Below are 23,663 nucleotides of genomic sequence, written 5' to 3'. Positions count from 1 at the left end.
TCAGTTTCTATTAGGCCTTTTTATTCATCAAAACAAATGGCATCCCTATTCATAGATGACTGCATTTACAATACACATGGGTCAAAGGAGCAGTCCCTATTCACACAATGGCTATTCGTGATCAGTATTTTTAAAAAGTCTCCACTAATCAACATTCATCATTACTCATGGGAGATTAAATCTGAACCAAAATGTATAGGTTCTTCCATCTCTAGTGTACAGGATTAAGTTAGGTTAAACCTTGTCGTTTCGGTGACCCATCAGACCGAGTTCACACACAGGAAAGCTGTCAGAGGTACGTAAGGTACACAGTACAGTGCACTGTTCAGTCTAGGAGTCTTATCTAGGCAGAACCAAAGGGGAAAAGCACAATTAAAACCTTGTTGACTAAAAATTAAATATTTTTTGAAGCCAGAAAGAGTGAAGGAGAAATGCATGTCCTTAACATTTTCAAAAGGATCATTTTCTTACCATTTCATTTTCTTCAAACAAAAGTACAAAATACGAGAAAGAAATGGCTAGTTAGGTTACAGTGCAGTGGGACCTAACTACCTCACATACCCTATGACATAGGTCATCTTCCACAATAAGAAAAAAGAAAATGAGAAATTCTAGGGAAAGACCTCCATTTCCTCTTGAGGCAGAAGCTGTACATGCCATCTCAATTTCAGGGGATGACAATCTCCCCCCCCACACACAAAACCATGAGACCAATACAGGAAAAACATTGCCCACCTCCAATCTCTTAGTCAAATATCTTTTTATTTCTGTTTTGTAAGTAACATCATAGCAAGTTCTACATCTTCGCCCCCCCCCCCCCTCCAACATGTAATGTAGTAGATATAGATGAATCAACCTACTACACTCATCACCCAATCACACGCAGCTTGGTTTGTCGGGAGAACCAATCCCCATTCACCTTGGTCACTCAAAGACACCATGGCACACAAAAGAATTGTGGCATTCCAAACACGACTGAGTGACACCACCAAGGAGTCAGAGCACAAAACTGTAAATGGGATCCATGCAAACAGACAGCAACAGCTAATTACCTGGTATGTGTGTCTGTTACCTTGAACAGTGACAACTATTTTTACATGGGGCAAACCTCTAATGGTTTTTGACTTTCACTGTGTTTTAGGAAGTTCTAAAAACAGTGGGCAGGTTCACCAAAACGTAAGTAAGAAATAAGGAACTTAAAGACTGTAGTTCACAGATAGGTAACGGCTAATGAGCAGTCTCAATGTTTTCTCCTTAGCGCTTTTTTCATGTTGTATGGGGTAAGTTTAAGATATCAATGAATCATGCAATGAGAAAGTAGTGAGGCCGGAAGCTTATTTGACACCCTGAGATTACTCTTAGCGACTTGTAAAAGAGTCAGACTGTCATGAGACACAAAAAAAGTAAAATTCTGAAAGATGTGTTAAATTCTGTTGCTGCTGCTTTTGACTCAGGAAATGCAGTCATAGGATGTGCTTATTCATCTACCAATAGCTAGGCGGGAGACTGATTCATCCCACCAATGAGGGAGGAGGCTGCACGAGCTGGCCACCAGTCGGACAACCTTGACATCTCTTCTAGAAGCCTGCCGGCAACCAACCGTCATCTCTCCGAGTACCAGCTTTTCTTTTCTCCCGCACACGTTACTGTACATGTACAGTACATCCTTACATTATCTATCAAGACCAAAGAAAAAAACTAAACCATTAATGGAATCAAAAATAAAATAAAAAGTTATGTACATAGTATTAAAAAAAGGTCACAGTACATTCACAGAAAAAACTATTTCAGAAAACCTTGCTCTCTAGGACTGTCTAAGGCAGCGTATTCTAACCTACTGAAGCCAACTTACTAGGCTCTCTCCCTCCCTCTGCTTCGAACTTCGCCTGCCCCACAGTTCTGCGGGGAACTGAGCATGTGCAATGGATCCCCCCCCACCACTCCCAGCTACACCGTAGTAAGAACAACTTGAGAGGGGTCTTCCTACAACCAAAACACCTTTAAAAAACATGGTGAAAGCCACATGGAATGAAACGTTGAGACCCGTGCACAATTGGAAAATGAGTCTCTTGAAACCCCCCCAAAACACAACTGCAGACAATAAGACATCCAAATGCCATGTTTTTTTTCTGTCGAACCTCAACAGAAACGTTTATGCTACGTCCATCTACCCCTATGACACATACAAAACGCATGGGACTGTTAAACTGGACCAAGCAAGAAGACATCAAGAGGCAGAATGGCTAAAACCTACAAGCTGTAGTGTTGCCCAGAAAAGTAGGTTGATAAATACTGTCTAGATCTGCGGGATGGATGGATGGGGGTCTGACTAGCGGGAGCAAAGGGTGGTGGAGGTTTGAGTGAGAAGACAGAAGGGGTTCCTAGGTTAGTGTTACAGAATGGTATTGGAAAATCATTTTTTCATTCTCTTTTTTTCTTCACTGTTAAATAAAAACCTTTTCTACACTAACAACGCATCAGTCTTCATCACCACCATAGAGGAATCATCGTCGTCCATATTGTGAGGCAGTCATGATTGTTTTCTGTTGATCCTGACAAGAGAGATGGTGGTCTAGTTGGGTTCGCTTCATCGCCCCGGGAGGGAGAGGAAAGGGAGGGCCCAGGGGAGAAAGATAGGGGCGACTGGAAGGGTGGGTGGGGTTAGGGAGTGACCCTGGGTCAGGGCTGTTGGTTTTAATCAGAGATCCAGGGTTGTGAAAGCCACATCAGTCCTTTCTCAATTTCCTGTTTCTGGGGGACCTTCTGAGGTCATCTTCTTGTTTCTGGAGAGAGCAGAAAGGAGAGGGGGCTTTGGGTTACACACAAGCCATAATTGTCTCTATTCTGAACAATAAAGTACATCATCAACACAGCCCCTTTTACATCAGCAGTTGTCAAAGTGCTGTTACAGTGCAAGCTTTGATTTCTAGTCACAACGATCCACATCATGCTCACCAAGTCATGCCTTACTGTTCCCGTACCTCTTCATTGACCTCGTCTTCCTCCTCCTCCTCGTCCTCTTCCCCTTCCTCCTCATTTACTTCCTCTTTCTCTGCAGGACTGTCTTCTGCATCACTATTCTTCTCTGCTGCTGCTATGGAAACCAAAGTTAACATTTACTGAGACGGGCTAACTTGTTGCTCTTGCATTGAGTGATGCAAGACAGCACGCATTGTAAAATAAATGTCAATTACACACACTGTCAACAGATTTGTGATCCTACATCAGGAGAGGGGGGGAGAAACGGTGACAGTTCTTACCTGGCTGGCTCTTCTCCTCCTTGACTTGGTCTGGCTCAGCCTTCTCCACCACTTCCTCCTCCATCACGTCTGGCTGGGGCTCGTCTGTCTTCTTGTAGTCGGCTGCAGCAGTCTTCTGTTGGGACAGAGAAAAGATACACATTAACACAGATCAAAACATTATCTATGATGTGTGTGTGTGGGCACTGTTGAGATGCAACCGTTGATGGTCTGTGGTCACAGTGTGGTCACTGTGTGGTCCCTCACCTTTCCAGTGCAGCAGAAGACGATGATCAGGACGAGGGGCACGGCCACGGTCAGCACGTAGACCACCCACAACCAGGGACGCTCGTCTGCTGCGGTCATCATCTGGTTCACCAGACCGGGCTAGAGGAGAGGGGAGAACACGGTCACGCAACTGTCAAGATCTGGGAACCATCGACCACAACCAACCACCATCAACTGCATCACAAAAGCAGGTTGCGGATTGCACTATTGGATGCCGTTGAAAATCTTTACTTGTAACAAGTTTGTAAAAACATCGCTGGTCAGAACACATATGCCAAAAAAAGAAAAACATCACTCCTGTATCTTTCACATGCACTCCAAAATGTGTATTGTGTTATGAAAAACCAGTGCCTGAGGGTTTCTCCCCACATCTCTCTCACTTCCTGAAAGTCCTTATAAGGGCTGGGGGAATTCCTGTTTCACAGTGCATCTCCGGAAGTCCCCACAAACTACTCTGTACCAGTACCACAACACACTTGTGTACCAGCAAACCTTATTAAACAAAGAAACTAGCACAAAAGAACCCCCTTAGTTAAACCATTAAGTTAAATAGTTAAGTACTAACTAAAGTCTTGTCTACTCAGACTGTTTGTAGCAGTGACAATGCACAGGAGTTTGTGTCCCCCAATTCCATGCATACTGCAATGGCAGATCTGAGACAAGCATTTCCATATTAACAGTGGCAGCCAACTGCCCCGGCAGTGCTACCGGTGTAAAACCAAATTATCCGTAGAGCAAACAATGAGGCTGTGAAACCAGTGGAATTCTCAGCGAGCTCCGTGGTTCACTGAGTGGTATGTAGTGCCTTCAGAAAATATTCATACCCCTTAACTTACTTGATGTGTTACAGCCTGAATTCAACATGGATTCAATGTTGTTGTTTTTTACCCATCTACACACAATGCCCCATAATGACAATGTGAAAACATGTTCAGACATTTTTGCTAATTGATAGATAATGAAATATCAAATTTACATAAGCAGTCACACCCCAAGTCAATACCTTGTAGAAGCAGCTTTGGCATCGATTACAGCTGTGAGTGCTTCTGGGTAAGTCTCTAAGAGCTTTCCACAACTGGATTGTGCAACGTTTGCCCATTAGTATTTTCAAAATCCTTCAAGCTCTGTCAAATTGGATGTTGATCACTGCTAGACAACCATTTTCAGGTCTTGCCATAGATTTAAGTCAAAACTAACTCTGCCACTGAGGAACATTCACTGTCTTCTTGGTAGGCAACTCCAGTGTAGATTTTGCCTTGTGTTTTAGGTAATTGTCCTGCTGAAAGGTGAATTAGTCTCCCAGTGTCTGGTGGAAAGCAGACAACCAGGTTTTCCTCCAGGATTTTGCCTGTGCTTAGCTCCATTTTATTTCTTTATTATCCTGGAAAAACTCCCCAGTCATTAACTGTTATAAGCATATTCATAACATGATGGAGCCACCACTAGGCTCGAAAATATGGAGAGCGGTAGTCAGTAATGTATTTATTGGAGTTGCCCAAAACATTACACTTTGTACTCAGGACATAAAGTTAATTGCTTTGCCACATTGTTTGCAGTATTACTTTAGTGCCTTGTTCCAAACACGATGAATGTTTAAATATTTGTATTTTGTACAGGATTCCTTCTTGTCACTGTCAATTAGGTTAATATTAGGTTAATATTGTGGGTTAATTAGGTTAATATTGTGGAGTAACTACAATTTTCTCCTATCACAACTATTAAACTATAACTGTTTTCAAGTCCCCATTGGGCTCATTGTGAAATCCCTGAGTGGTTTCCTTCCTCTCCGGCAACCGAGTGAGGAAGGAGGCCTGTATCTTTGTAGTGACTGGGTGAATTGATACACCATCCAAAGTGTAATTAATAACTACACCATGCTCAAAGGGATATTCAATGTCTGCATTCTTTTTTTTTTTAATTACCAATAGGTGCCCTTCTTTGTGAAGCATTGGAAAACATCCCTGGTCTTTGAGTTTCAATCTGTTTGAAATTCACTGCTCAACTAAGGGACCTTAAATATTTTATTTATTTATTCATTTAACTAGGCAAGTCAGTTAAGAACAAATTCTTATTTACAATGACGGCCTACACCGGAACGACGCTGGGCCAATTGTGCGCCGCCCTATGGGACTCCCAATCACAGCCGATTGTGATACAGCCTGGATTCGAACCAGGGCGTCTGTAGTGACGCCTCTAGCACTGAGATTCATATAACTATGTGTGGGATACAGATATGAAGTAGTCATTCACAAAACATGTTAAAAACTATTATTGCACAGAGTGAATCCAACTAATGTGTGTTAAGCATATTTTTACTCCTGAACTTATTTAGGCTTGCCATAAACGGGTTGAATACTTGACGCAAGACATTACAGCTTTTCATTTTTAATGAATTTGTCAACATTTTAAAAACATATTTCCACTTTAACATTATGGGGTATTGTGTGTAGGCCAGTGGGGAAAAAAGGCAATTTAAATCTATTTTAAATTCAGGCTTAAAAAGTCAAGGGGTTTGAATACTTTCTGCAGGTCCTAAAGCTAGTATGGCCGTGTGTGTGTGTGATGCTCTGATGGAGAGAATGTGTGTAAGAGAACAGCAAGAAAGAGGACGAGAAGAGAAAATGCAGTCAAGCGCGCGTAAGAGAACGTGTCCACCAGGAAGAGAGTGAGCGAGACAAAGAGAGCGAGAGAGGAAACTAGACAGCAACAGAGCAACAGCGAGAACAGAAAATTGAGAGAACAAGGGAGAGAGGGGGAGCAGAAAATGAGCAAGAGTGCTCAAAACTGAGAGAAAGCGAGAGTGAGCGGCCTAGCTGTGTAGAGAGAGAGGGCCATTAAGCCCAACATGCCAGGCATCCCAGGAATTCACCTTTAGGAAAAAAAGGCAGCATCGGTCCGGGGCTGAAGGAATTTTGATGAGGCGGCCAAACGAACGGCTAGTCCGTTAATCCCTGGGTACGAGCCACCATCATCCCCCTGGACTCACCACAACTCTACTGCTCCACACACACACACTTATGACAGCTCAAACGAGTGAAACCATCACTTAGAGGGTGACCTCAGTAGAAGACGTATGTGTGCGTTTGTGTGTGAAGCAGGGCCATGGCTTCTCAATAGTGCCACAGTTTCAGCTGTAACTTCGGTTTTATGGAACAGTGTACTCTAGCGGTTTAAATATGCGCCAACCACCAGCGAGTCATGCTGGACCAGCTCAAGAAGCTTTTCAACTAAAGCTAACTCATTATACAGAGGAGCAGCTGGAGCACGGTGACAATGACTGTTCCACTGTTACTGCTCAGCCTCTCCCCCCCTTGGGTTCCACATGTTGTCTGTTTCCACTTAGGGGCGGGGCAGGGAAGGGTTTTCCATATATCACAGAGCCAGGCTTGCCAGCAGCATTCCTCTGAAGGGTGTGGGTGTCTGGTCTGGAGTCCCCATGAGAAGACACAGGCAGAGAAGTCACCACTAACACAGAGACATTTTCTCATCCCCTTCTAATTGTTACCTTCCTAATGGTTACAGTAAGGATTGGGGTAGGCATTTTAGATTATAATGAATAAGATTAAATGGAATGAAGAGATCAGCTGGGCATTTTGTAATTATTTTACTATTCAAATAATGACCTTTACTCCAATATCCTGATAGTTGAAAAACAATAAATAGAAATTGCTATTGACTCTCGACCAATCAGAATGACACAACCGCACAAACAGTGGACACACTGCTTTTCTCCGGTGGTTTGGCTAACAGCAACAGCAAAAGAGAAGTTCCAATTTTTACCATGACAGAACTGATCCCATTACAAAAAGTTTTTCTGTTGTGTGTTTTGCATTGATCTGTGTCAGGTGTTGTAATTGCTATTCAAAGTAGTGGAAATAGCATACCGATGTCAGGGTAGCCTAAAGGCTCCCGAGTGGCGCAGCGGTCTAAGGCACTACATTTCAGTGCAAGAAGTGTCACGACAGACCCTGGTTCGATCCTGGGCTGTATCACAACCGGCCATGATTGGGAGTCCCATAGTGTGGCGCACAATTGGCCAAGCGTCATCCGTGTTAAGGTTTGGCCGGTGGTATGCTGCCACTGTAAATAAGAATTTCTTCTTAACTGACCGTCTTAGTTAAAAGGTTCAATATTTTTCTTCTTTTTAAAGGACTAAATGCGCAGCAGTAGGCTAGCGCAGATGTAGTTCAACACACCGTTATAAAAGCTACATTCTAAAGATTGTTGTTTTATTGAATTTCAAATGTCATGTAGGGCCCTATAAAATATTTTTTTGCCTGATTCCGTGTATATTTTCCTAAATTTGTTTTTTTCCGTTTTGCTTTTCCAAGTTTTCCCCTGCTTTTTCAGGTTTTCCCTTTACATTTTTTTTTAAATAAAGTTTTTTTCCCCCAAATAGAAAAACAACTCAAATGGATGTTCTAAGTCCACAACAATGCTTAAACCACATCAGGAGACCACTTCTGAGGTCTGGGAAAATGTCTTGAAATGTTGATACCATTTAATGTGCACTTAGCAAGAGGCTTCTGTATAGCATTTTTTTTATAATGCAGATGTGATGGTAGAGTTAACACCACCAATACCCACTGAATTGACGCAAATAATCATCATATCATTCTGTAAGGTAAGCATAGGCTACATTGTAGTTAACATTTAATTGAAAAGGTTGTGGGAAAGCCTTTCCATCTACCAAAAGTTTTCACTAGCATCATCGCTAACGGCTACACAAAGTGGTAAACGTGCGCACCGCACATACACAGCTTGGGGAGATTCTCATTGCTTCTTCAGAAAGTCACAGGAAATACGAATCACTGATGCCTTCGTTTCATGTCTTATGATCAACCTGGGCGAATTTATAAAATGTTCAATACATTTAGTTGATTGCCTACTAAGTTCAATACATTTTTGAACTCGGTTTTAATGTCTGCATTCTGTTATTTCGTCCATGTTATAGGGCCCTAGTCATGGTACATCCTTGGAGGTAAAAATGTCACAAGGATAATTTAAATTTGGACAACGCTTTTGCATTTTACAAATAGGCCCACAATTTTGTTTCTCCAAAAATGAACACTCACTCAAGTAATCGAATACTAACGTTCGTTCAGATATATTTAATTATCCGTGCCCATCCCTACTCTGAGAAACTTGATACATACGGCCCCTGATCCTAGGCATGTATATTGAACAAAAATATAAAACGCAAAATGTAAAGTGTTGGTCCCATGTTTCATGAGCTGAAATAAATTATCCCATAAAAGCTTTTTGTACGAATGGAAAAATTATCTAAATTTTTGGGCACAAATTTGTGTACATCCCTGTTAGTGAGCATTTCACATTTGACAAGATAATCTATCCACCTGAAAGGTGTGGCATATTAAGAAGCTGACTAAACAGCATGATTATTATACAGGTGCACCTTGTACTGGGGACAATAAAAGGCCAGTCTAAAATGTGCAGCTTCTTTAATGGCGGAATTGTCTGAGACCAGCCACCGGGACAGCTGATGAAACTGAGGAGTATTTCTGTCTGTAATAAAGCCCTTTTGTGGGGAAAAACTAATTCTGATTGGCTGGGCCTGACTCCCCAGAGGGTGGGCTTGGCTCCCAAGTGGGTGGGCCTATGCCCTCCGAGGCCCACCCATGGCTGCGCCCCTGCCCAGTCATGTGAAATCCATAGATAAGGGCCTAATGACTATTTTAATTGACTGATTTCCTTATATTAACTGTAACTCAGTAAAATCGTTGAAATTGTTGGATGTTGTGTTTATATTTTTGTCACCGCTAGTTAATCTGACTTGATTGCTTACCCCAGAGACTATAGGCTTGCATCATTTAAAAACAGCAATGCTACAAATATCCACATTGCTCCCTGAAGAGGTTTTGAAGAAGTCTCTGGATACAAGGATAGGTTCTAGGTGCTTCAAAACAAACTGTCCAATGGGAACATCTTAGACGCAAGAGGAATCGCATGCAAATAAGAAGCTGAACGTTCGTTCTATGGTTAGGATAGAAGTGTGATATGGAGCGAAGAAAGATCTTCTGGACCTGCTTGAAATGTCAGATGATTGCACTGCATATTCGTTCCTTATCAAATGTCTGTATATTTTATGTGAAAAATGTATGAGAAGTTTTATCAACTAGTCACAAGGAGTCTCTGTGTGCCCGTCCCTCTGTGTGCCCGTCCCTCTGTGTGCCCGTCCCTCTGTGTGCCCGTCCCTCTGTGTGCCCGTCCCTCTGTGTGCCCGTCCCTCTGTGTGCCCGTCCCTCTGTGTGCGTGTGCACTATTGCACCCACCTCAAGGGCTCCCTCAGCAGCTTTCTTCAGGCCCCAACCATCGTTGGCCCAGTGATCGGCCGTGTGCCTCTCGTTGGTGATGAAGAAGTTATCAAAGAAGATGTCGCTGGACATGGACCACAGCTCCAGGCCCACGGCGTTGAAGGGGGTCATTCTGAAGGGATGGAGGTCCTCAAAGAAGGCTGGGTTGGCGATCTTCCTGGGCTTCCACACCCCCTGGGAGGTACATTGAGGGTTGAGTGTACAGTATCGTGAGAGTTGCATTCATAAACTATTCTTTTGGGGAGCCATTTGTAAGTACATACATTTGGATTTCTCTGCAACGAGAGCTCAGTAGTAAAAAAAAAAAAAAAGGTAGGAGATTTTTTTTGGAAAGACAAGAACACAACGTCATCAATGCAAGATCAGAAAAAGCGCAAATAGTAGGCTCTCATCAATACAAATACCGAATTGGAAAGAGCAAGTGCAACGATTGTGTGTATGTTATTTAGGCTTCACACTGCACTGGGGTAAAACATTTTCCTAAAGCGGCTGATGCTTTGGTATATGGTACACGCTGGGAGGTGTGAAGGGTTACCTGGTAGTTGGGATTGTCGATCATGGGGGCCTTCCACTTGCCCTTGTAGCTGGGGTTGTCAATCATGGGCCGTTGCCAGGCACCACAGCCGGGGGCGGTTTCACAGAGGGCGTTAGGGACCTGAGGGGCCTCCCACTCACCATCCATATCCTCATCCCTGGAGAAAAACATCACAGATCACAATACAGACAAAGCCATAGTGTTCAACAAGATGATATATGGTTACAAGTTACTGTAGGTGTGAGAAAGCAAAAGACCCCAAAAAATAAATAAAAAAGATCCAATTGAGAGAACATGAAGGCATAAGTGAAAAATAACAGCATCTCCTTTTCCTCCCTTTCTATAAATCCCCTTTATCCACTGTGCCCCATTCCTCCTCTTCTCTGGGGGCTCTAATTTAATTTCCGCCACAGAAGTGAGACATCAAAGACAGTGAGAGCGGGGGGGGGGGGGGGGGGGGGGGGGGGGGGGGGGGCGGCTCTACAGAGCCCAAAAACCAGGCCTGGCTGTCCTGAGGCAAAGCGCGCAGTGTGATATTAGCTACTCTCACCAGGAAGCCCGCTCTCTCCACAGAGAAGAGGAGGAGCTGCCGCAAACACTAGCAATTAGCTTCCAAGAAATGAGTGGGCTAAACCAGATGAGGGTACACCACGACGGGACAGAAAAGACAGAGGGGAGGTAGTAGAGTGGTAGATGAAGGGCAGAAAGAAGGGGAGAGATGAAAGGGAGGGGGCGAAGAATAGAGTGGCAGACGAGGGCAGAGCGAGAGAAGAGATGGAGTACCATGGTGGACGGTATGTGGGGAAGGATGAGCGGAACGAGAGAGTAAAGGTATCGTAGTTACCAGTCCTCGGGCTTGACCGCGTCGGGGTCGCTGGTATACTCGGACTCATCATCCAGCCAGCCGTCTGGCTTCACTGCGTCCTCATCCGGGATCTGTTTCGGTGCATCCTCATCCCTATGGGACAGGGGAGAGTCAGAGGGTACACACACTAACACACATAAGCACACCTGGCATCTGAAAGAGAAAAAAAAGCAACAACTGTCGACAGCTGACACACACATTTTCCACAGCTACATTTGAAAAGCACATGCAAGAAACCCTGGCGAAATAGCCCCTTTTTCACCTACACTTAAATATGCACACTTACCAGTCCTCGGGTTTGACTGCGTCAGGGTCCTGGATCTTGGGTCTCTCATCCCAGTCCTCTGGCTTGTGGTCATCGGGGTCCTCGATCTCGGCAGCCGGGTTGATGGGGGGGGTCATGTCTGTCAGCAGGTTACCACTGTTCACCACCGCCTGGTCCACCAGCACCTCAAAGCTGTTGTCTGGGTTCACCACTAGGAGGAAGGAGAGAGAAAGAGGAGAGAGGTAGGTAGAGATGTTTAGAGGAATACAAGTGGAAATGTAATTCGCATACCTGATTCATAGAACATGTGAAAATGTCTTGTTGACCGTGTTGTCTCCCTAGGCGAGTCTTCTTGTCAGTGTAGACTAGTGGACCATCAAAGAGTATATAGGCCTCGTGAGTAGAACATGTTGAAATGTCTTACCCAGCGTGTAAAGGTGGGTCTTCTTGTCGGTGTAGTAGGTGCGCAGGTCTGCGTCGGGCTTTTTGGCGTGCTTCTCCTCGTACTCGCCAGTCTTGGGGTTCTTGTGGCGGAAGATGAAGTGCAGCTTGTAATCCTCGCCGCACTTGTCTGGTCCGAACATGATGGTGTAGGGAGTCTTGTCAACAAACTCATCCTGAAGGGCAGAAGAACTACATTAACCTCAAGGAGGCAGTCTACGTGCAGATGTATTGGGTAAAAAATATGTTTGTACTGATGAAGACACAGCTCGGGTGTAAACATGATCTATTAAAAACAAAGACCTTTGGGAGCATGTACAAAGGAAGTCTGCAGTTGTACTTGATGTTTCCATCTTAAATACCACGGTGTGCATGTTCTTACCAGGTTAAGGTCGGGTGTCTGGGAGAGCAGTTTGACGTAGGCGCCGCCACAGTCGATCCCTTGCTGGAAGTTGACCTCATATTGGACGATGAGGGGCTTGGTGTCGAAGATGAAGGGCCTGAGGAGCTGGGCTGAGATGGCGTGATGTTTGGCACGGGACTTGAGGACCAGGCCCTTGTCGCCGGGCAGCTTGCCGTCCTTCATGTCCTCCACCTCCCATTTACCTGCAAGACGGAGGTCGAACACGCAAGTAGAGTACTCACTTGATAAATGTCTGAATGGAGCCTAACCTAGGGTCTTATTCATGAGGCACTAAACGGAAGAACATTTACTGAAATGTAAGACTACCTCGACTTGTCCAAAATTCTAGTTGTAAAATGTTTTGCTAAGTTGTGCCCTAAGGAATACTACCCAGAAGAATGCTTTATGTTCTAATGTGACAGAGAGGAATTGTCTTGGTGCCTACCGTCATACTTGGCGATATCCTCATCAATGTCCTCCTTCTTGGCCTTTGACAGGACCCAGCTGAAATAAACAGGAGAAGCGAGATGACTTGAGAGTCAAGTAAACATGGTAGCCCCTGGACACCATAGGGGAAGCTGCCGGGGGAATAGCCTAGGCGCTGGGTTCGTGTTTATCCTTACAAAAAGTCTAAATAGCAGCTGGTCCTATGGTGAGCACTTACCCAGCACATTGTGGCACATGAAAAGAAGACAAGACACAGTTTCTACCACCTAGGCGATTTAGTTTCAGGGCAGCATGTTTGAATATCGTATCTTCTCTGATATAGACTTCATGTGTATAATAAATTATATATAACGGTGCCTGCTTTAATTTCGAAGTTGAATAAAAAAAAAACAGAGTGCTCACCTGTCAAGGGTCCCCATGTCAAAGGACTCGGCGAAGAAGTGTTCCCCCGTGGGCTCGGGCGCTTTGTAGGTCACCTAGAGAGGAGCAGAGAGGGGTCAGTGGATCACTGGGTCAGCTCTTCCACTGCCTTGCTAATCAACGCATCATCTGTTTTTTTACTGATGTCAGGCTACTGAGCTATTCACCACTTGCCTAGCTACCCAGACTCCTTGCTCTGGCCAAACACTATGCTATGCCCACAGATGTTAGTTTATTTTCCGCAGTGAGTCTGGATCGGAGTACCTCCCCGAACATTTACAGATGCGAACACATTCGGGGAGGTCTGACTGGTCTGGAAAACGATGGATTGGGCCAGAGCCAGAACACACGGGGGTAAAGCGGTGGTTTGTAAATTCCTCAAACCGTACAACACCCCCCCATGCCCCTCGTCACCACAGACGACTTCAATGATGGCAGTCTCAGACGAAAGTATGTTGCGAACGACAGTGCGTCGGAAGAATTTAGTGTGAGTCGTCAGGGCTAATTCACCAACTTCTCATCCCTTCTGAACTATAGGTCATATCTCTACATATCAGAGCTAGTGGAGAAAGGAAGTACACTAAGCAGTCCCAGCACAGGCTTAGCCTCTATCATTTGTGGTGTTGTGCGAATCACATTCATTCCTTGAAATGAGCTCAAACCTCCCACTCACTCTACAGCCCTTTCACAACAGACATTTAACTACTGAATATGGGTAGGTTGGCTTGAATCTGTGTATAACAGTGAGCAGCCACGTAGGCCTAACCTTTTCTCCTTGGCTGTCACAATCTGGGCATGCTAGAAGGGAAGAGAAGAGCCACGCTTTCTACCAAAACTGAGATTTCAATCACTGAAACTATAACCTTACACACACTGGTCTAGGATAGACTTACTTTAGGGACTGAAGGTGGTCCCGGGGGCATGTCGGCCTCCACCTCCCCGTCCAGAAGCTCCTCCCCATGGTCAAGCTCCTCCATGTCGTCTTCCACATCCATGTCGCCCCCCATCTCCACGATAGGCTCGTCCTCCTCCTCCTGGTGGGCGGACACCGTGGTCAGTAGCAGTGTTGACCACAGTCCCACGGCCAGCAGCAGAACATACCTCACCTTCAGCTCCATAGTCTAGGGGAGAGAAGAGAGAGTAATTAATACACTAGGCCAATTTCTTGAAGAAAATGTGTTCGCTCGTCAGCTGTTCAAAAGTGTTTTAATAAGAAGTATGGCGGATAACAGTAGTGGTCTCGCTGACGCAAGCACACTAATTACTTAATTACTGATTAACAAGTGGGAATCTGTTACGGTCTGCATCTACATTCATTTAGATTCCTATTGAATCCCCTCCTTATCCGTTTCAGTTGTTGCATATGGCATACAGATTCCTAGCCACCTTACCCCGACGGCTAGGGAGGAGCAGCGGAGCCACAGTATTATTACTTAGTTACACCCATCCATTCCTTTCAGATCAAAACGTCTAAGAGTAGAGGCTGATTTCAAACGGTGGTTAAGAGAAAGAAAAATAGAGGCTATGGGAGGAAGGAAAATGACAGCAGTGAGTAGAGAAGGTGGCCATTTAATAAAGCGTAAACAAGGGGTTAAATGAGATGAGGGATACAGGAGAATAAGATATGAAAAAGAGAGGCTGCTTCTGGGGGGAGAGAGAGAGAGATGGGTGGGCGTCACTGGGCTACAAGAGAGACACGGTCTAACAGAGACAAAAATATGGGGGCGACTGACAATGCAACCTAGCATATAATTTGAGCTGGAGAAAAGGGATAATTTCCGAGCAGGTGGCCATTAGGTTAAATTACAGCTTCTTATCCTATTAGAGCAAGCCTACTGGTAGAGGCGGTACATGCAGGAATCAAAATACAAACCTGGTCTTATGAGAACTAGATTGACCATTAGTTCTACAACTGGGCTCCCTCCTAATTTTCAAAAACATTTTATCCTTTTCATGCTTACAGAACGCACACTCCTTCCGACTGTTGCCAGGCATATGGTCGCCATGCCGTTACCCAGTGCCTCACTGGCACCCATTGCCATAGCGACGAGCCTGAGGCATATGCAGCCTCAGCCCCTTCCCCTAATGAGATTACACTAGCACACCATGTAACAGACACACACGGAGTTTACACACACACACACACATATTTACCTTTCATATTATTCACAGGCAATTTACTCAACACCATACAAACAATTTAGGACAGGCTGTGTGCACACAGACATTGGTTCCTCCAACACTATCCCAAACCTAATTGAGAAGACTGGGTAGGTGTTTAAGCAATAAGGCAAATCTTCCGCCTAACTATCATTTTTTATTTAACTAGGCAAGTCAGCTAAGAACAAATTCTTACTAGCAATGACGGCCTACTTGTAAACCCTCCCCTAATCAGAAGGCAAGGTGGAACAATTACAATGTTTCTTAAGCCTATAAAATCCACTTAGATATTCCGAAACACCTAGGGGGCAAGTATCGATTTGAGATTGGGTCTTTGTCTTCTCCAATCAGATAATGCCAATGAGATCGCAGTCTGTTATAATTCCATCCTATTCTCAACCCCTCGACATGTTCTGATACCATTAGCCAAATAAGTGGGGCTGGGTACGGAGTGAGGGGGGATGTGAGAGTACTATTAGGTCCACCTTACCATATGCAGACAACTGATATATAGGCCATATTTTATGACTATAATTAATTTTAAATCAATTCATAATTTAGAGGGCCTCAAAGTCTATTAACAAACTAACCAAAGTTCCCAACTGTCTTTTTGTCATGAGATTACCGGTGTCTACATGCTAGCATGCAGTTGCACACGTATTACTGTACATACCATGCACATAGCAGACTGTTCCATTAATGAGTTTAACCCCACGCGGGATTAACATCCGTAGCCACACCGTCTAACGCTTCCCATAGCATAGCACAGTCATGCTAGTTTACCAGAGTGGCTATTATCAGGCCAAGATGACCATAATGCTCTACTTCCCACTTGGCATTTGGATTAACAATGTAGCATATCTATAGCAGGATTTCCATTCGCCAGCAATAGAAAGCTTTCAGAGTGGGACTGCCCCAGTCCTTTAAAAAATACCTTAACATTTTGTGGAACTGTGCATTTTCATTGGTCTATGTGCCACACGCATAGCATATTTGAGGGGAAATCGTTGAGACAGATGCTGCTACAGTTCTTCAAAAATCGAATTTGATGCCTCTGGAGTGAAACATAAGCCCCACCATTGCACAACAATTCTAAAACGCAATCGCATATTAAAAACAGTTCTGATGGCCACTATTAAAAAGAGCAACTACATAACTATTGATAAAATTGTAGCTTCCATCAATGTAATTATGTGCATCACTTCCATTCCCCCAATCTTTCTTTGCAAATAAATAAAATATACACACACAACTTTCCCTTTATTACTTTCTAACCCTACCACCCTTCCCCTAACTGGAGTAAACAACAATGCTTAGGCCTCTACTTCCAGCTTATACATACCATCTACATTTTATGGATACAGTCTATTATACAATATTTAAATTTTGTCTATTTTTACTCCCGTCCTTCCTTTACCCTCAACCTCTCCCATCAATTTCTGATGTCCATCCAGTTTGATTTTTATTTGCCATATCTTTCAAAACTGTGCTCTTTCACACAAGTTCTGAACCTATATTAGGTTTTACGGACACAGTATGTTTTACATTAGTTATCTAGTCCCAACCTTCAGCTTCATTCAACCCCTCCCATCTATCTCTTAACACCATCCATTTTGGATTTCTATTTGCCATACATTTTTCAACTGTGCTGTGATGCTTCACAAAAGTACTGAACCTTTCTATTCTCATTGTTTCTACAGATTGTACATTGAAAATATATTTTCAAAGTATTATATTATTGATCAGTTGACTATGACTTTTCAAATCACCCAGTAGTGCCATCTGCAGGGTTAGCTCCAGGTAAATATTGCAATTCTTCAGCCATTCCTGGACCTGTGACCAAAAACAAGCTACATATGGAAAGTACCAAAACAAAGGATCTAATGATTCCGTCTCGTCGCAGCAAAATCTGCAGAGCTGGGAAGGTAGTATCCCCTATATTAATAACATTCTATTGGTTGCAAGAATTTTGGATAATATTTTTTATTTTTAAATTTAAATTCAAAAACATTTGAATCCGGCGCCTTTTTGCATATCAGTTCATAAACCATGTCCCATGGAATCAGCAGATGAAAAATCTCTTCCCAACTATTTTGCAATATATATGGCACGGCTGTGAATTTTTTGGGTCTTAAATGAAACTGGTATACTTTTGTATTCATCACAATTTTCTTTAACCAATTATGGTCTTTAATGCAGGGCCGACAGACAAGTTACTTACTTTTCCCCCTTCCACTTCCATTTTTGCAGTAATGCTACGTGTGACATAACTCCACCAGTCCTATTTTGATATCACTTATGAAGATAATTTTTTAACAAACGTTTAATAAAGGTATATATTTTTTAATCAAAATGAGTTTAAATATTTCAGTTTAACAACAATATTTGTTGTATTATTTGTTCTGTCTTTTCTGGTGGATTAAATTGAAATTGCAGCCAACTTCCTATGGCTTGTTTTAAAAATAGCGATATTTGGGAGATGATTTCCTTTTCAAATAACTGAAAGTGAGAGATTGTAATCTGAATAAAGGGAAAAGGCCATTCTTGAACATAGGGTGAGACATTCTTACAAATTTTCTAGATTAACTGTTTGAATTTAAGTATAACTGAAGCTTTTAGTGAGAGGTCTAATGCTTGAATATTGAATAATTTCTGCCCTCCGAATTCATTATATAAATAAGCCCTTTTAAATGTTGTCAGGCTTGCCGTTTCCAAATAAAATAAATAAATAAATATATGTATATAACTGTTCGCTAGGTGTAGGCAAGACCCTTATCCCAGTTTACCTATTTGCTACGACTAAAGAGTTAATCAGGGGAATGTTTTTTATTTTGTTATTCTCCCCCCCCCAGATATGTATAACAAGTATATCCACGTCAGACCATAATATAGGTAAACTACACAGTAATTCTAAAATTAGCATTTTTTTGTGATCGATTACGTAATACAGTACACTTACCATTTCGTTTTAATCCTGAAAGGTTTGAAAAAGTATCTCGATCCTCTATGAGGCTGTGGAGGGATCCAAGTTGTGGATTTAAAAGAAAACATTCATCATCAGCGTACAATGACACCTTTGTTTTTAAGCCCTGGATTTCTAATCCCTTAATATTATTGTTGAATCTGATTTTAACAATCAACATTTTGATGGGCATAGTAAATAGATATGCTGATAGTGGACAACCTTGATTTACTCCTATTGACAGTTTAAAACTTGAGAAGTAGCCATTATTTACTATTTTACACCTAGGGTTACATGATTTTAACCCATTTGATAAGACATACTCCAAAATTGAAATGTTACAGGCATTTATATATAAACTCCAGTCGTACTTGATCAAAAGCCTTTTCAAAGTCAGCTATGAATAGCAGGCCTGGTTTCCCAGATTTACATTAGTGTTCTATTTTTTCCAGTACCTGCCTAATGTATCGACCATGTAAAAAAAAAAAAGATGTATATAAAAATAGCCTTCCCTGTGGCTCAGTTGGTAGAGCATGGTGTTTGCAACGCCAGCATGGTGTGTGCAACGCCAGGGTTGTGGGTTTGATTCCCACGGGGGGCCAGTACAAAAAATGCATGAAATGTATGCATTCACTACTGTAAGTCGCTCTGGATAAGAGCGTCTGCTAGATGGCTAAAATGTAAATGTAAAATGTAAATGTCTGATTAGAATGAATAATGTCCGACAAAACCTTTTAAAATTCTATGCACTATACATTTTGCATCACAACACTGAAGTGTAAGGGGCTACTACTTCTATTTGTCAACTGGTAATTGAAGGATGCTTCCCATTCGCCAGTCAAGTGCAACGGTAGGCAGGCTTCAGCGTGTCACACACACCTTTGCAATGAGCTGGAGGCAGAACGCATTTTGGTAAAAAAAAAAAAAAAAAGGACTTGTTTTAAACCTGGACATTATACTTCGTATTATAAGGTGGCAGGTAGCCTAGTGGTTAGAGCGTTGGACTAGTAACCGAAAGGTTGCAAGATCGAATCCCCGAGCTGACAAGGTAAAAATCTGTTGTTCTGCCCCTGAACAAGGCAGTTATAACCCACTGTTCCTAGGTCGTCATTGAAAATAAGAATTTGTTCTTAACCAACTTGCCTAGTTAAATAATGGTAAAATCTAAATAAGGCACGTCTTTCCTAGCTTCAAAGTAAAAGCCAACCATAGAAACGTGGAGGCAATTATTTTACAAAGACTTCCATATGCCATTGAAACCAGTAGTCTATTTCTGTCATGTTCTATTGGTTCTCAAATCAACTTTGTTTCATTGTCCGGTAGCCAAAGGCACAATCTTAGTCATATTAGCAACCCATGCTAGTTGCTGCATCTTTAGATAACCCCTCTCAAATATTTTAATCTCTGTGTGGTGAGCTTTGACAAGTGTTTTTCCCGCTAATTGCGTTATGAAACAAAAATTCACACATAGCCTACTTCCTTGTGCGCATTGCTGTCCTTATGTGAATAAATAGTTAACTTCCTAAGCTAAACGTTCTGATCTGTTGCATCAACCTCATTGCTTTTTAAAGTGTATTTTTATCTCCCACAACTGTCCCAGAGTCTGTTTGGAAAAGGTCATTTCTTTCTCGTGCAGAACGACAAGCTGACCAATAGAATAGGTAAACTTTTATGGGGGATATTAGATTGGCATAGGCTAGTGATTTTGCTATTTGTTACTCATCTTGTTGGCTGAGGAACAGTAAATGTGGCAGTTGTAAAATGGTAAAAGTTTGCATTGGAATTCAGTAAGGAAACACGCAGTTGCATCCTTGAGTTGCATGTTCTGTTAAGACATATCACATTTCGAATATGGTTTTCTGTCATTCTGTGAATTGTGGTGTACACCCTAATCAGGTTACGCAACCAATGCATATGGGTCCGGGACATTTCTCAAATGTCTCCAATTAAAATGCTGCCAGTCCAAGTGTCCGGCACCACATTTTCCTAACAGAAACCCTGATCTATAAGCCTACGTTGAGCTTGTTCTACAGATCACAGGGTCTTCCTAAGGGACTGTGGTCACTGGAGTAGCCTATAAGGTAAGGGTGGAGAAATCCCCCCCCCCCTTTCAGGAATTGTAACCAGGGCACTACCACCAAGGGATATGTCACCTCTAGAGCCAGGTCCCCTAGGGAGTGTCCTGAGGAGGAGCTGCAAACACAACGTGTGTGTGTGTGTACACAGCCTGATGCAGACTATCGTAAGGAAAAGCCATCAGGGAATAAAGTAAAGTAGTAGCCCATTTCAGTGTCATATCTATTTCAGTAGGCTAACACAGTTAAGGTTTTACCTTCGCAAAAAGGCTATGCATTAATATATCTAGGTAGGTTATATGTAAGCTAATATATATTGAGCACATTGACAATACACATAAATGAGACAAACTTCACAGTGACCACATGGGTTTGTCATGCCAGTGTCGGAGGAGAAATTAACCTAAAACTTCACAACTTTTCATTGAACAGCTCCAAGCCCGGTGACAGTGCTGGTGTGTTCTTCAATAAAGGATTCTGCCATGTGTCTGTTTGTACACTGTGACTAGCGTGTTCCCCTGCAACAAGTCAGGCTGCCAACAAAGAGGGGATAACCAGAGGGGAGCTCACCACCAAAAAGCACCATGCATGTAACTTGACAATCAACTGACTGAGTGTGAGCGTGAGGGGTGAGATACAGGTCTTATTGGGGTGGGTAAGGCAAAGGAGTTGTTGTTGACTAGCTAGGCCCAGATTCCTCTCTCTTTTGTGGGAGATAGGAGCTGGAAGGGTGGCTGCCGTCCGGGGGGGCTAGGGAAAAGTCGAGGTACCTTGTAGGCCAGGGGTGGTGGGGGGGAGGGACGGATGGATAAACGTGAGAGGAGTGGCAAATTTCACTTTCTCACCACAGGCTGAAGAAGTCATGGGGCTAAACAAAACAAACCACCACACTGGAGGGGAGACCTGGGAGGCCTTGTTATGCTGCCAAGTGGACACCATTCCCCCATTCATGTCATGCCTCAGTGGTCACATGCATTCAAGTGAGGGGACAGAGGAGATACAAGGAGGGGGAGGGGACAGTATAATCAATCAGTGCTCAATCAACACACCAAAGACTATTATCAGCCAGCCAGTCTTCTGAATTCATTCCATTCAGTTCACTCGGTATTTGGGGAAAAACAGTGCCATCTACTACAGAAACAGACATCTTGCGCAAGACGTTGCACAGTGCTTTCTCAGTGTATCCCCTCATGGATAAGCAACATTCAGCCTCTGATAATGGATAGACTAATCTGTGCTATGAAGTCCAGTCTAGATCATACTGTAGGGATTTAAGTGTGGGTGTGCGGTGGGTTTAAGCAGATAGGAAGGATAAGGACCCAATGACCCTCATGTGCCTTGACTGTCTCAAAGAGAGAATGGAAAAGACTTAAGACTAAATAAAAGCAAAAATATTTTAAAAACATGCAAGTCTATTGTACCATTCAACATTAGTTGCTAGATTAGGTCAACAAGAGAGTGGGTTAAAGGTGCAATCATCTTGTCAATGTACACAAAATGTAACAGCTTCTCCTGTGACCATAAATATTACCCACCAGAAATTAGAAGTTGTTATATAACCATGGGTAAACAATAAAACGTCCAACTTCCCATTCATATAAATAAATATTTTCCATTCAACTCTGGAAGGCCATTTCCATTTCTCAGATAGCTAAAGAATGTGTCAACCATTCCATAAGATAACACAGGCCAAGTCCTTTGTTCAGATGTGTTAACTTTCAAAGCTACATTTCCAAGAGGGTGTCGAATGCATCAAGAGGAAGTGGGTTTGAAAAACTGGTCAGACTTCAACGCGTTTCATCCCTACCAGCAATACCCGTTTCCATGTGGCCATTCCTACAAGCAGGTTCATGTACGTCTTAAGGGAAATTATTTCAGATACAATAACTACCTGTAGCTAACTCCTCACTTGATAACCCCCCATTTGAAGTGCGTAGGTCTTGTCACCCACTAATATCCAACACAGCCAAAGAGATAACAATGACCAAACTAAAAAGGACATACCGATAGGTAATTAACGTTAGGGCACAATGTTACATTAATCCATTCGTTAATTTCCTTGTGCTCGAGATTTAAATAGCCATGGCAAATTAATCACTATACATTAGTTTCTCACCATGACACATCGACTACTCCATCATGACTTACATTTCTTTCTGATAATATACCTACGTGATTTTTGTTACACAAACGTTCAGACATGTGCACACCAAGGAAATACTTGTCAATTTCCTTACTTCAGCTCGAGGCGGGTTTTTATTTAACCACTTAATTGCTGACATTAGATGCATGCCACAATGTATCCTTGCCTACAGTAGCTAACGTTAGCTGACTAATACACTTTCAAAATGTCTTGGCTAACTAACGTTGCACAATGAAAAAAGACGGCAAAGGGACACACGAGCAACTGTGTGCTACTAACAGAACATTTCAACGTTCATTTGTTGGATAACAGTAGATATCTTTATTTTACTAACGTTAGCTAAATTAGCCTACTAAATAGCTGGCCTCTGTCAGCTACTAACGTTAGCCAGTCCAAGCTAAGACCACGCACCGTTTCTCGAGCTTATTCATTATGATAAAAACAGTTAAAAGATACTGGACAGAATTGCATGCAACTGAACGAGCTGGGTAAATGTAGACTGAAAGAATAATTAAGCGAAGTAGCTATATTTGAAAGAAGTGACATTTGTTCGTCATTACGTACCTCCTGCTTCGATGTGACACCTTGAACTACAGTAGGATCACGTGTGACTTTGGGGCATGCACTTTGGATTAGTAGCCACACCTTCTCCAATTGTTTATTGGTTGCTGAAGTGAAAACGTTGACGTTTTCCGGGAATTTTAAGAATTGGATTGCTTGTGCTACATGTCAATCATAGTAAATGGTCTCCGCCCCCAATCCGAACCCCGTGGACGGCGATGATTTGTCCAACTGTAAGAGGAAATGTATGCTGATTGGTTTTAGTACGACAGGGTTTACACTAGATAACACAGCCACAAAGTAAGATTCCATAGCCACAAAGTCTGAATGGGCAACAAGAAAATGTGAGGTTAGGGTTAGGAATAAGGTGAGCCATAATTATGATTTTGTGGCTGTGTTAACTAGTGTTAATAAGTGACGACCATAAAACAGGGAAAAACAAATTATAATGCAGCAGGGACAGCATTTACTGATGATTGATGACATTTTGTAATGTATCATCAATTAATGATGTATGCACTTTG

General features: G+C 42.7%; 1 protein-coding gene across 4 annotated transcripts; it reads right to left on the bottom strand.

The window, feature by feature from the left end:
• Positions 1-23,224, bottom strand: canx (calnexin). 4 transcript variants are annotated; one of them, XM_029770811.1, is made up of 14 exons: positions 23,143-23,224; positions 14,132-14,359; positions 13,221-13,294; positions 12,817-12,875; positions 12,351-12,574; positions 11,952-12,144; positions 11,549-11,738; positions 11,242-11,355; positions 10,398-10,554; positions 9,821-10,036; positions 3,507-3,626; positions 3,261-3,375; positions 2,956-3,094; positions 1-2,783 (listed from the first exon to the last, which is right to left on the bottom strand). In XM_029770811.1, exons 2-13 carry the CDS (start codon positions 14,354-14,356, stop codon positions 2,967-2,969), a joined length of 1,815 nt encoding a protein of 604 aa, XP_029626671.1. In that variant the 5' UTR covers positions 14,357-14,359; positions 23,143-23,224; the 3' UTR covers positions 1-2,783; positions 2,956-2,966. The 4 variants fall into 4 exon arrangements, with proteins under 4 accessions (XP_029626671.1, XP_029626668.1, XP_029626672.1 ...); XM_029770808.1 differs by having other exon boundaries at positions 2,982-3,094; XM_029770812.1 differs by having other exon boundaries at positions 2,956-3,091.
• Positions 23,225-23,663: the final 439 nt, after the last annotated feature.

Source organism: Salmo trutta, chromosome 13 (assembly GCF_901001165.1).
Source record: "Salmo trutta chromosome 13, fSalTru1.1, whole genome shotgun sequence".
In the NCBI taxonomy this organism is placed as follows: Eukaryota; Metazoa; Chordata; class Actinopteri; order Salmoniformes; family Salmonidae; genus Salmo; species Salmo trutta.
The sequence above is the reverse complement of the archived record's forward strand: the minus strand, read 5'-3'. Positions and strand labels throughout refer to the sequence as shown.